This window comes from Coptis chinensis, chromosome 5 (assembly GCF_015680905.1).
Source record: "Coptis chinensis isolate HL-2020 chromosome 5, ASM1568090v1, whole genome shotgun sequence".
In the NCBI taxonomy this organism is placed as follows: domain Eukaryota; kingdom Viridiplantae; phylum Streptophyta; class Magnoliopsida; order Ranunculales; family Ranunculaceae; genus Coptis; species Coptis chinensis.
Window position 1 is genome coordinate 86,732,497 of NC_141460.1, and position 12,156 is coordinate 86,744,652.

Here is a 12,156-nt window from a genome sequence, read left to right on the forward strand (position 1 = left end):
CATATTAGGCTTCCTTATCTCAATAAAGATAAATCATTATAAATATAAAGAAAATAAGAACTTAAAATATTTTGATTGGAATGAACCTGAAATCAAAAATTCTCCCCTACCTTTCTCATTGTGAAGAGCATTAGTATCTTCCTTTGAATCCAGATTCTTTTACCAGATGAATGGATTATTCAGCTGGTGCTTTTTTAATTTTCTAAGTGAGCTAACTACTTACAAAAAACTGTTAACGTATTCCTATGCAAATAAATACATGCAACACTAATCAAATCTCGAGGTAAACAAGGGGTAATTGCATCATGTATTATGCAATACCACCATGGGAATAAGCTAATTAAATGAGATCACCCTTCGTACACCATAAGGATCTGACGCCAACTTCAGCAGATGCTTAGTATTGTACGGTCTGACATCAACATCTGATGCCAACTTCAGTATTCGCTTTCAGTTTAGAAAGGATCTGACGTCAACATCTAATAATCACTGCAAGGATCCAGAATCCAGGGCTGAAAACAAAAGCGCAGTACATTTGTTTTTTGATAATAAGCTATATTGAAGTGCATTCATTGATTTCTCTTACATACCCTACATATCTTTAGAAAACAAGTTAGATGGAAGAGAAGGGACTCCATCAGCATTTGACCCGCCAGAAGAAGCAGAGTTCCTCTGTGGTTCAGCGAAAGCATTGCAAGAGCAGAAGACACTCCATCTTTCAGAAACATCCCATCAAATTGTTAAGGGGATTTATGATGATTCTCCACCAACAAGCATTCTTCAGAAACCTATTTCTTCAAATGGACCTTCTGCACATTCCGAGATTCCAACGAAAGTCAGAATTTTTTTTTTTTTTTAGAGCTAAGAATACGGATGCATTTCTATTAAAATCCCTTGCGTCTCTACAGAATGAAACAGATTAAACTAAAGCGCCGCCTGTACTTTCTCAGGAGCTGAACACGCTAAATCATAAAGAAGCAACTCAGAAAATACGGGAAGAACTTATTAACTTAATGCTCATTTACTGTCACAGCCCGAATTTCTAAACAATAAAAAAATGAATATTTGAAATATAAATATCTCAAACATCACTTGGTTCAATTGTCTAAAAACCCAGGCTATGACGGGATGGATACAACACATGTAAAAACCTAAAACCCACATCATAAAGAATCTTAACAATAAAAAATAATCTCCAAAAATTCTCTTTATTACTTTATACAACTATCTTCCATCAAAAATCATCAATATAACATTCTAAGAATAACAGGTCCTCAACATCGTATTCTCATGTCATATGAAAAGAAAACTACGTTATTACATCCTTCCAATAAGAATCAGACCTAAAAGAAAACTAACGGACTGCTCCAGGCAAGAATCCCAAATCAAACGCCGCGGTTCCACTGCCTTCCACCTATGTTCCCAAGAACACACCCACGTTGCCAAAACAAAGCAAATATGGGTTAGTAAAATGGAATTTGCTGGTATGAGTAGACTAACCACATATAAATATTATCATACTTTAATTATTCAAACAATCACTTTATATTATCCCATAACTTAATCATTCACAGCTTGGAAGACAGGTAGTTCCAACATTTTAATCGGCATAATGTTTTCCCAAGCAAGACTTCCATTCTATTAACTCATTATCATAACTCGTTATTATAACTAGGTAACTGAATTAAAACTTACTGATATCCACTTTTGGATAAGAGTAGGACCGCGTCCCTGCACAAAATGTTATTAAGTCCTACCCTCCTGCAAAAGAAAGTTAGAACTTCTATATAACATATGTAGATATTATATTAGGTATTCAAAAGTAAACCCAAACACTCGTGATAATCAAAGAATACAACTAACCCAAGGCTTAATACCTTAGTTCCTCTCTAGGGCAGTCCAAAGAATCTAGTCATTCATGGCACATTCAATGAATACCCGGGTCATTCATGGCACATTCAATGAATACCCATATATAATGCTAACGGGCCATTTATGGCACATTCAATAAATGCCCACCTAACATATGACATCAACAGTCATAAAACTCAATTCCAAAACTTGAGGCGTGGAGAGTTCTAAAAGAGTGCGGTAAATTGTTTACGCATTATTGAAATTTATTACATATATTATTTCAGATAACGAAGGAATATCTTGATTCAAGTATTTTTGGTTTACGCGTTATTAATTTCATGGATGTATAAGTGTCATAATGTTGTGTATCGTAAAAGACTGAAATATCACATAGTAGTTAATACACATACACACGTATATATAAAGGTCTTAATCTAAAGCCAAGCATGCTAATATCCCTAGACCTATCCTAATAACCCAAATCATAATCCGAGTTAAAAAGTCAAATTGGGTCAACTGGTCAAAGTCAACCCTAGTCAAAAAGTCAACTCTGGTCAAAGTCAAAGTCAACCCTGGTCAAAGTCAAAGTCGACCTGCCAAGGGTCAACAGCAGTCAACCAGTCTAAACTTATCTAACCCCAAAAGCCCAAAGCCTAAAGCCCATAGTCTAAACTTAAACCCATGAGTGAATATCCAAAAATCACTCAAGCCCCCTTGCCTGATTCGGCCCAAGCCCAATCTAAACTTACTGTTCATAACTTATAACCTGACCCACTTAGATTTATAAAACCAGCCCACAAAAATAACTTAAAACCAGCCCAAGCCCAAAAGTCTTAAACAAACTTGAGCCCACAAGTCTAATTCGGCCCAAATAAAAGAAATTAGAGCCCAGCCCACTAAAATACAAGTCGTCTTCTACCTCCTTCTTCTTCCCCATCAGCCCACACCACCACTGAACCAACCACCACCAATCTCACTCTCCACCACACCAAAACCGGGCGGTTTTTCTCCCCCTAAAAAACCCAACTCTTTGCCATTAACAAATTTCAATTCCATCACTTACCCTAAAATCGATCTGAACCTCCATTAACACCATATGGCGACTTCAACAGTACCCAAACTACAACCACCCATATACATATTCCCCGACCTCAACCTGACATCGACGACAACCAATTCAACTAACCAAATCAACTACAACATAATAACCTGCGAAACTCAAACTATTTGGCATAAACATTTTCGGCAGTATATAACTATTAGCTTAGACCAGTAGTTGGAATTGTTATCAACACTTTTGTTCAACAGCACGCATACAATTTGATAGAGAATCAGAACAATAAAACAGCACAGAATTGAATATAACTTCTCCACAGTAGTTTAAGCATTCTAAATTTATAATCCTTTCACAGTATATATATATATATATATAAAATTTATATAAACAATAAACTTTACCTTTCGATAAAATAAAAATTAGTGAAAGATAAAATCTACTCACCTTTAGCGCGCTCCGACTATCAACCAGCTACCAGGAAAAATCTTCCTTTTCTGCTGTCAGTAAAACTCATTTTTTTTTTCTAAAACCCTCGTTGTGTTTTTCCCAAAAAACTCTACGTGAGAAAACTCCCCGAAAAACAAGGGTTGAAACTTATCTACTTCCTTACGGGCTTTTATCCGTAACTGCTAGATATCCTATATCTGTTTTATCTATTTTCATTATTATTATTATTATTATTATTTTTATACTAGGAAAACAAAAGAAAAAGCCGGGGTGTTATATTTACCATCAACTGATGTTATCATAAGGTGTAATTCTTCGCAGAACGAAACAGATGGGACTGAAGCAGAACATGTACCATCAAAACAGTTCAAAGGCCTACATCTTCAAGAATCAAAGCAGAAAATACCTGAAGAGGTTCATACTCGGTCCCCACGAACTGATGTAGAACAAGGCATAATTCTTCACAGAATCAAACTCATCCCACTATTAAGCAGATTACATTGGAGGGAAAAAAATAGAATTGTAAGTAAACTCAGTTGCCGTTCAGTTTTTCTTAGTGAAAACCAAAATGAATAGACTTCTGGTTGATTACCTCTGACATAAATTGCATCAGCGGCAAAAGTAACTCTACATGTATCAGAGAAGAGAAGGTTGATACCCAGTTAAAACCGTGAGTTGATCAAACAAGTTTCATTTCTTCACAGAAACCTTCGTTAACATTCTTGCTTGGGGAAAAAAAAATTCAGACTCTAGCCCATTCAAAGAAAATCAAACTCATACATTTGAGAAGCACTTTACAATGTAACTCAGGTATTTTGTTTAGGCTTATGGTTGCGTAAGATCTCTGTCATTTTTGCAGCACTATTAATTTGTCTTCCCTTGGTTGATATACAAACTGTATCAGATCCCAACCTCCATCCATTGCCAGGAAGTTGAATATTTGTATGGGCTCTCAACAAACGCTTTTCTTAGCATTTGGTTGCCTACACCGTTATGAAGTTGGGGCTTGGAATCAGCTTTGTTTTGCATGACTACCATACTTAGCATTGCAGCCATGTCATACCATTGCAGCTGGCCTCTGTGCTAAGCATTTTGTGCATGTCCTTAGCCAGTCTATGTAGTTTTAAGAGTTTTAAGAAAGCAAGTCAAAAGAAAAGAATGGTGTATGTCACTACTTTCTGAACAATGTGCAAGTGTTGGATATTCTAAATTGTTAACTCTTCTCTTGGTCATGCTTCCTTCTCTGTTTTCTGTTCGACTATATTATTTGTCATATGTTTTAGGAGATCTATTAGCCCACCTATTAGCTGGATTTAAAAAACTTTGATCAATGGCTAAAGTATAAAGTTTAATCATGTGGACAAATAATGGAATTGCGGCCAGTCATTCTTAACTTTCACTCAGTTATAGGTACTGACACATTTTACTGAGTGATTTTCAATTTATCTTCTATGTTCTCTTTGTTCATTTTTATGGATTTAAAGCAATTATTTGCTCTTTAACTTATTTAGCTTAACAACACTCCAGTTATTTAATCGGAACGAGATGATTTTCACATGGTCATCTCATAACCGCTACATCAAATTTCTCTTTTAAAGTAAATTTGGTTACTATGGAACTGTCTGCAAAGGTCAGAGAATGTCGTCATGAAAGATATATTAGATCGGAAAGGTCGTTATAGAGATGTTACCGAGTCATATAGCAGGCCACCGTACTTTTCTCCATCCATTCCGGATGGTGCAGCAGAAGCTTGCAATTTGGGTTTAGATAATCAATGATGCTGCTTCTATATCATTCTTTTCTTCATATATTTGGCTGCTCTAATTGGCATCTAATAGATTAGGAATTAGGAATTAAACTCTATACAAGACTATATTGTTGTCGTCATTGTTGATGTATGATACTGGGACTTCATTCTGACTTACATAACACACTGACCCACATTTTCAATCTTCAGAAAACTGCAAACTCCCATCCTTGAGCCATTTCTCTATGGCTTCAACATTCTTTTAACACTTGACACTCATTCTTTAAAATATTCTCAATTTTTTTTTGGTTCTATTGTTGTCTCATTTTGAACCACGTCTTAACGTTAATTTGTTCATGTTGCTTTTAAAGTTCAATAGAGGTTTGCCTAAAAAAAAAACTCTCACAAGTCTTTCTGAAGAAAAAAATTGCTATGTAACATTGTTACTTTGGATTTGAGTCAGCTTTTTTTAATCCATTTTGAAGTCATATTCAAGCATTTTATCAGGAATTACTCTACTAGATATTTCCCTACTTAATTTTTTTCCCCTGGAATAAAATGGTTGATACTTAATTCAATTTTTTGATGCAAATAATTTGGATGGACTGGAGATAGGACCAAGCAAACGTCTGAACCGCCATAAAATTTCAGTTATAAGCAGTTACTCAACCATTTCCCTTAAAGCCAAGAATCTAGGCTTCAGTTTAACACATTTGAAAAGAGATACGTCCTACACACCGTTCAGAATACGGTTACTTCATACATTGAGATTCCTAACCGCCCTGTAACAGGTATGTTGGTTACTACAAATACTCAAAAAATTGGATTTTCAAATCCCTCTCTTCTTCTATTGCCACTCCATTTTCTTATGCGTCATCACGCAAAACAACAAGAACTAAAATCACTCCAAAAAGGTTGGCTTCTAAATCTTTTCACTTTTACGTTACAACTTTTTAATTTTGTTCTAGATTGGTTTTCAATTAGAAAGAAAAATGCCCATAAAAATAACTTACAGTATTTCATTACTGTGCATGTTGTTGGTTTATTTTTCCTTCCAACTAATTCATTCCACTTTAGGTACACACAAAAAATGGGTACAGAAGGATATGTTCGTTTGTCTGAATTAACTGACAGAACGACTCGATGTAAAGTAAAAGTTCGTGTCTCAAGAAGATGGACCTTAGGCAGTAAAGACTCCCTAGAGATGAAGAAAAGATTTGATGTCGTCCTGATTGATGAACAGGTAATTCGTATAAGTCATTTATGTTCCGTCACATTGAGTTCTCCCAATATGAGATTGCCTAAATGCTTTTATTTATTTTCAAGGAAATCAAATTCAAGCAATTGTTCCTAAGAACCATTCGAACACATTCTTAAATGTTCTTCACGAAGGACATGTATATCACATTGAAAACTTTAATGTTCAAACTAGAACAGATTCTTATCGCCCCGTTCAACATGAATATCTTATGCTTATCAGATGGGACACTATTGTTAGGGGATCTTCCGAAGCACACCTTGAAATTCCAAAATATAATTTTGATTTCGTTGAGTTTAACAGAATTAGGCTGCTTCCAAAAGAAAATCAGAATCTGCAAGGTAAGTTGTCATGATATAATACAAGTCTTTAATTCTAAAAAAAACGTTAGAAATGACTATTTCATCAAATTTTCCTTTACAGATACGTATGGTACGCTTGAAGGCGTTTCAGAATTGATGTTTAGAAAAGGGCTCACGTTGAAGGAGATCTTCTTCAAGAATAGCAGGTTTGCCTTTTCCATATGATCATTTAGGATTTTAAAAATTCATAACCAAATCTATACATTAACAAAATAATATATTATCTATGCAGTGGAACTGAAATGAAAGTAAATCTCTAGGAAAATGCAATACAATTGATAGATAATCTTATTACGTGTGCAACAAGCGTGCCAGTGTTGGTTGTCACTTCGCTAACTGTTAGAAGCTATTATGGTGATTATATTGGATTTTAATCTATATAGTTTTTTTTTGTAGTACCTATTCAGTCTTAAATTCTTTCTTTCTCAGATCAATACTTCCTTAATTCAACAAGCGCAACCCAGATCTATGTCAACTTGGAAATTCCAGAAGTGTTAGCGTTACAAAACAGGTAATAAAAAAAATAGAAACTTATTAAAAATAGAATATACACTTTCATTAACTAGACATTGATCAAGGTTGACAAAAGATTTTATTTTTTTACAGCTCCACTTTCAAAGAAAGAAATATTTCAATGCTACAAGGGTCATCATCAATTGAACGTAATATGAAGGAAAGATCTTTAAGAAATAGGAAAACACTCTTACAAATTGTTCAACTGTTGAATGCAGAGTTTGTTGTAAGTTTACTCTACATTTGCCTATTGCCCATATTTAATTTTACTTTTCTCAATATACTTACACTTGAACAAGGACAAGTCTTCACATGCAAAGCAATTATTTATGACATTGTTCATGATTATGCACCGTTCTATAAGTCATGCACCAAAATTGACTGTCGGAAGAAAGTAATAGACAAAGTCGATCACTATTGGTGCAATAATTGCAACAACAAGATTTCATCTCCAGATGCTAGGTGCATGTGTATTGATATTCTAATTTTTTTTTCCAAGATATTCGTTTTAACACTTATGTCGACTTTATCATCGTGATCTGATATAAATTTATTTTAGATATCAACTAAAAGCTCGCATTCGAGATGACACAGAAAGTACCCTAATAACCATATTTGGCGATGAAGCAGAAGAACTGCTGAAACATCCAGCTTCTGAGTTGGAGAAGCTTATCGAATCGGTAAAACCATTACGACGCTATCACAATTTTCACATTCATTCTTTGTGCCATGCAATATATCTTTATAAAATACATAATTGTGATTGAATAAGTATCATTTTTTGGATTAGGAAAATGGTATCCAGACTGTTAAGTCCATAATAGATAAAATTATTGGTGCTTCAATAGTGTTTGAGATAAAAATCAGCCAATACAACATTCAAAATCAAGGCAGGTATGGCTTTATAGCTAATAAGGTTTTTCAGGTTTTACAGCTAATAAGGTTTTTCAGGTGGATTACAAACTTGACTCACACCAAATACAAGAACAAATTGAACAGGTAAATAGATATTTAAACTTATCCTTTATGAAAGTGTTTTCTTTATAAAATACATACTTCGTTTTTTCCCACTTCGTACCCGTTGAATTTATTACAGGCTGATATTTATTATTTAACCTCTTAATGTAACCTCAGGTGACAGAGCCTTCACAAAATTTCAATAATACCTTCCAAGCCCATCCACCTGACAACATTCATAAGAACAACTCAACTCTTATGAAAGAGAAGGTATTCATTTACTTATACTCTACTACCAATGACTAAATACCTTTACGAAAAATATGCATATTCTTTTATTCAATGTTTTATTCGTATTATGCTCTTTTCTATAGCAGCAACTTGGTTTGCCAAGGTCCATTGACATTCCTCAGTCCTCAAATAAAATCAGCAGCTCTAAGAAACCTTACAAAAAAAAAAAAAAAAAAAATATATATATATATATATATATATGTATGTGTACATGTTTTACTTTTATATGTTTCCCTTTTTAATAAATAGTTACACATTCACTTATCCTCTTTCTACTTATTTGTCAAAGGAATTTTTGACTGAAGCTTCAAATGAGACATCCCAGACTTCAGCCAATAAAACTCAATCTAAAAGGGTGCGTAGGATAAAAGCATACAAGGTATTTAAACATTACTTTTGCTTCACATTTCTACAAGATTATGATGACTAGTTTGATTCACATCTACTTTTGCTTTGTCTGTAGGACTGAATCTAAGATACGTCAAACTGGATCATGTGATGGCGATATTTAATATTAATTCGTTCTTATTATTAGTTATGTTCTTAAAAATAAAACTTATTATGCTACTTTCTTTAACTTTATTGCATTTAGATATGAAGTCCATTTCTTTCGTGCATATTAAACTACTTTCATCTTACAATACTTAAGTTTATAACCATCCGTGAGCAAGTTTTACACATACTAAAGTGTTATCTTATGTTGGATTCGATTTATGGGTCGTTTGATCAGCCATCTGAGAATAAGAAGAATTATGTATTGCCAAGTCCTAAGATGGTTAATGCTGATTTGTCGACCAATGAGGTTCATTCTTTGGTCCGACCAATTAACAATGAAGTGAAGAGGGCTCCAATGAAGAAGAACACATTGAAGAACTTGAATGTTCTTCTCAAGTTGAACCCATATGCAAAGACTGCTAGGAGGATGGCACTTCTTGCCGAGGCGGAGCGTGTTAAGGCCAAGAAAGAGGAGCTTGACAAAAAGAGGAAAGTTGTCCCCAAGGTATATCACAACTCTCTTTTCAATTACCTTATTTTAAATTTAATACTACACTGCTTGAGTACTTGCCATGTTCGTTTGGTTTTATAATGTTAGTTGGCTGGCATGGTTATCACCTTTGGCCCTACTGGATTGACAACTGAAGTTAAGTCAGTCGAAATGCACCATGAGGCTCTTCATGAAGCGCTACCCAGTGACAATATTGGTTTTAACGTTAAGAATGTTGCTATTAAGGATCTCAAGCGCCGATTGGCGTATCAAATGAACCTTTCCTAGAGTTTAGCTACAATAACTCCTTCTAAAAGGGTGCGCAAGATAAAAGAATATAAGGTATTTAAACTTGAGTTAAGATAAAAATATATGTATCATTCCACGATTATTCTACACGATTATTTTTACTAACTAAAACCATATCCCAATTCACTTTGTTTATAGGACTGAAGATTGAATCCGTCAAATAATTCTTAGGCAATTCCTGATGGGTCAGATCAATAGCAGCATCGTCCATTTTCCATTTAATCTAATTTTAGATCCTAATAATTACTTAGTAGATTAAACTACAAAAACTCCTTTGATGGTTTATGTTCTTTTGATACGATATATGTCTGTTGTGGTACTGTTTGGATGTCTAACAAAAAAAATTATTGCTTTGTTATTGTTGTATGTCAATTCTATTAATAAAAAGGGGTTCAATGATTCATTTTATTTAATCCTAACCCTCTTAAATGTTACCTGGAGAAGATCAGCGAGTGGGTACAGGCAATGAAGCATGCTGGGGTATCAATGCCCACCCACAAATAGTTACTGGAAAAGCGGGAAGCGATACACAAGGCAATGGATGTTGTTTACTCATCTGCAACTATGAACACCTCATGAGGTACATGGATGTGGCCCTCCACATCTGGAACATGCCACACATACCTAGGAGGTATTAAATCATCGATCAGCTGCTTGCCAACCATGCTGTCCATTTCGTTGCTGGTGCTTGAAGGCCCCACAATTCTGTTCTTTATGTCCAGGGTGTCCTATATGCACCTCAGGGCAGTAGCCACAAACTCTCACAATGTATTTCTTCATCAGCCTCCCTGCCCCGTGTCTCATCTTCTCCCACGCTTCAACCTAAAGCCCGGCAAGTATGGTTGTTTTCTTCAAAGATGGAAATACTATTTCTGAAACTAGTATTTCATTTAAAATTGATTCTGGCCTAACTTCCGGCATAGGATATGGCAAGTCATCTACGTTAGCATCAATGATCTAACTCTTGCTAATCAGGATGACGGGCTTCCTCCTCCTCTTTGTGGGGAACTCAGGCAGATTGACTCCTGCCTGGATGCATAGCTCATTAATTGCTGGGATCTCACTTTGTCAATTACAGATTGCTGCAGCCAGGTATGCTTCAGAATATTTGTGATTTCTAAATATTTTTCCCTTTTGTAAAACTATCTTTTCTTTCAGAATCGTTGTTAATATGAAAAATAACTTTGAACAGCTTGAAGAGTACAAGGATGATAAAATTTGGGAGGTAAGATATGCCTGAATGTTAGTAATTACATCATACTACGAGATATACTAATACAAATTTGGTTCTTTGTTTCAGCTTAGCAACTATTCTTCAATGTAGGGAGTTATGTACTACAAGCCTCACTTTGAGCAGCTCTTCAAGGAGTCTGGGAATTTCAGTTGGAACTTCCAGTCACGTATACCTTCTTAATCACGTCATTCGAATTTCCATTGAATTTTTTTCCAGTTGTCTTTCTGTTTATTCACTCATTGCATGTTGCTTTTCAGCGCTAACAAAGTCGGTTTCAAAGTTAACTCCAGAACTGGTGATTTTCCTCAAACATGCCACTGTTGTTGGACAAGTTACTTGATGAAAGTCATGATCATGTTTTCACCCATGGCCAGCTATACGTGGCATTGTCGAGGTGCGTCTCAAGAAATAACATAAAACTTTTAGTTAAAAACGAAACCTTAACTAAACATAGTTATTATACCTTCATGATCTTGCTTTCAAACGATGTTGATGCTATGGATGATTTACATTGAACTTTTTTTCATGTCATTATTATGCTATCATTCAATTAATCGTTGTTTTTTTTACCTCTCTCTTCCTGATTTTCGCCAATGCAATAAAATATTGTGTATAACTGCATTACCTTTATAATATAATTATTTTTTATGATTAGTTGTCTATCGCCGTTCAAATAAACAATATGGTTAGTTCGGGATGCCCACCCACAATAAATCGTTGCAATTAGGGATACCTCTTCCACAACCCTCCCCACTTCCTAAAACCAAAAAAAAAACCAAAAAGAAATAAAAATAATAAAAATAATAAAAAAATTACAGCGTTGCGAGTATGTATTGACTTATTTGAACCGTGAACTCAACATATTATCAGCATCTATTGCTCGTGAGCGAGCCGTTATCGAGTTAAATTTATGGGGCGCCAGAGCACCAATTTGATTCTCCTCTGCTATTCTCTTCACGATGTAATGTTCTTGATATTCATTTTCATTAGGGTCGCTCAAGGATCCCTTCTTGCGTTTCCTCTGAAATGTGAACTTGATAAGCCTGTCACTTGCAAGTTGGATATTTGCTTCACTAGAGGTATTACGTGTTTCTACACCTGTCAGATTAGAACCTTTCGGTAGAACACCTGTTTTGTGATCA

General features: G+C 34.9%; 1 protein-coding gene across 3 annotated transcripts; it reads left to right on the top strand.

Annotated features, from left to right (window-relative positions):
* Positions 1-9,727: 9,727 nt before the first annotated feature.
* LOC147499684 (uncharacterized) lies at positions 9,728-11,582 on the top strand. 3 transcript variants are annotated; one of them, XR_015194500.1, is made up of 5 exons: positions 9,728-10,616; positions 10,756-10,872; positions 10,939-11,005; positions 11,081-11,180; positions 11,272-11,483. XR_015194500.1 is itself a non-coding variant. In XM_086559156.1 (5 exons), the coding sequence occupies exons 1-5, from the start codon at positions 10,369-10,371 to the stop codon at positions 11,275-11,277; spliced, it is 504 nt and encodes a 167-aa protein (XP_086415282.1). In that variant the 5' UTR covers positions 10,247-10,368; the 3' UTR covers positions 11,278-11,582. The 3 variants fall into 3 exon arrangements, 2 of the variants coding, with proteins under 2 accessions (XP_086415282.1, XP_086415283.1); XM_086559156.1 differs by having other exon boundaries at positions 10,247-10,616; positions 10,973-11,005; positions 11,272-11,582; XM_086559157.1 differs by having other exon boundaries at positions 10,248-10,411; positions 10,564-10,872; positions 10,973-11,005; positions 11,272-11,582.
* The last annotated feature ends 574 nt before the right edge of the window (positions 11,583-12,156 follow it).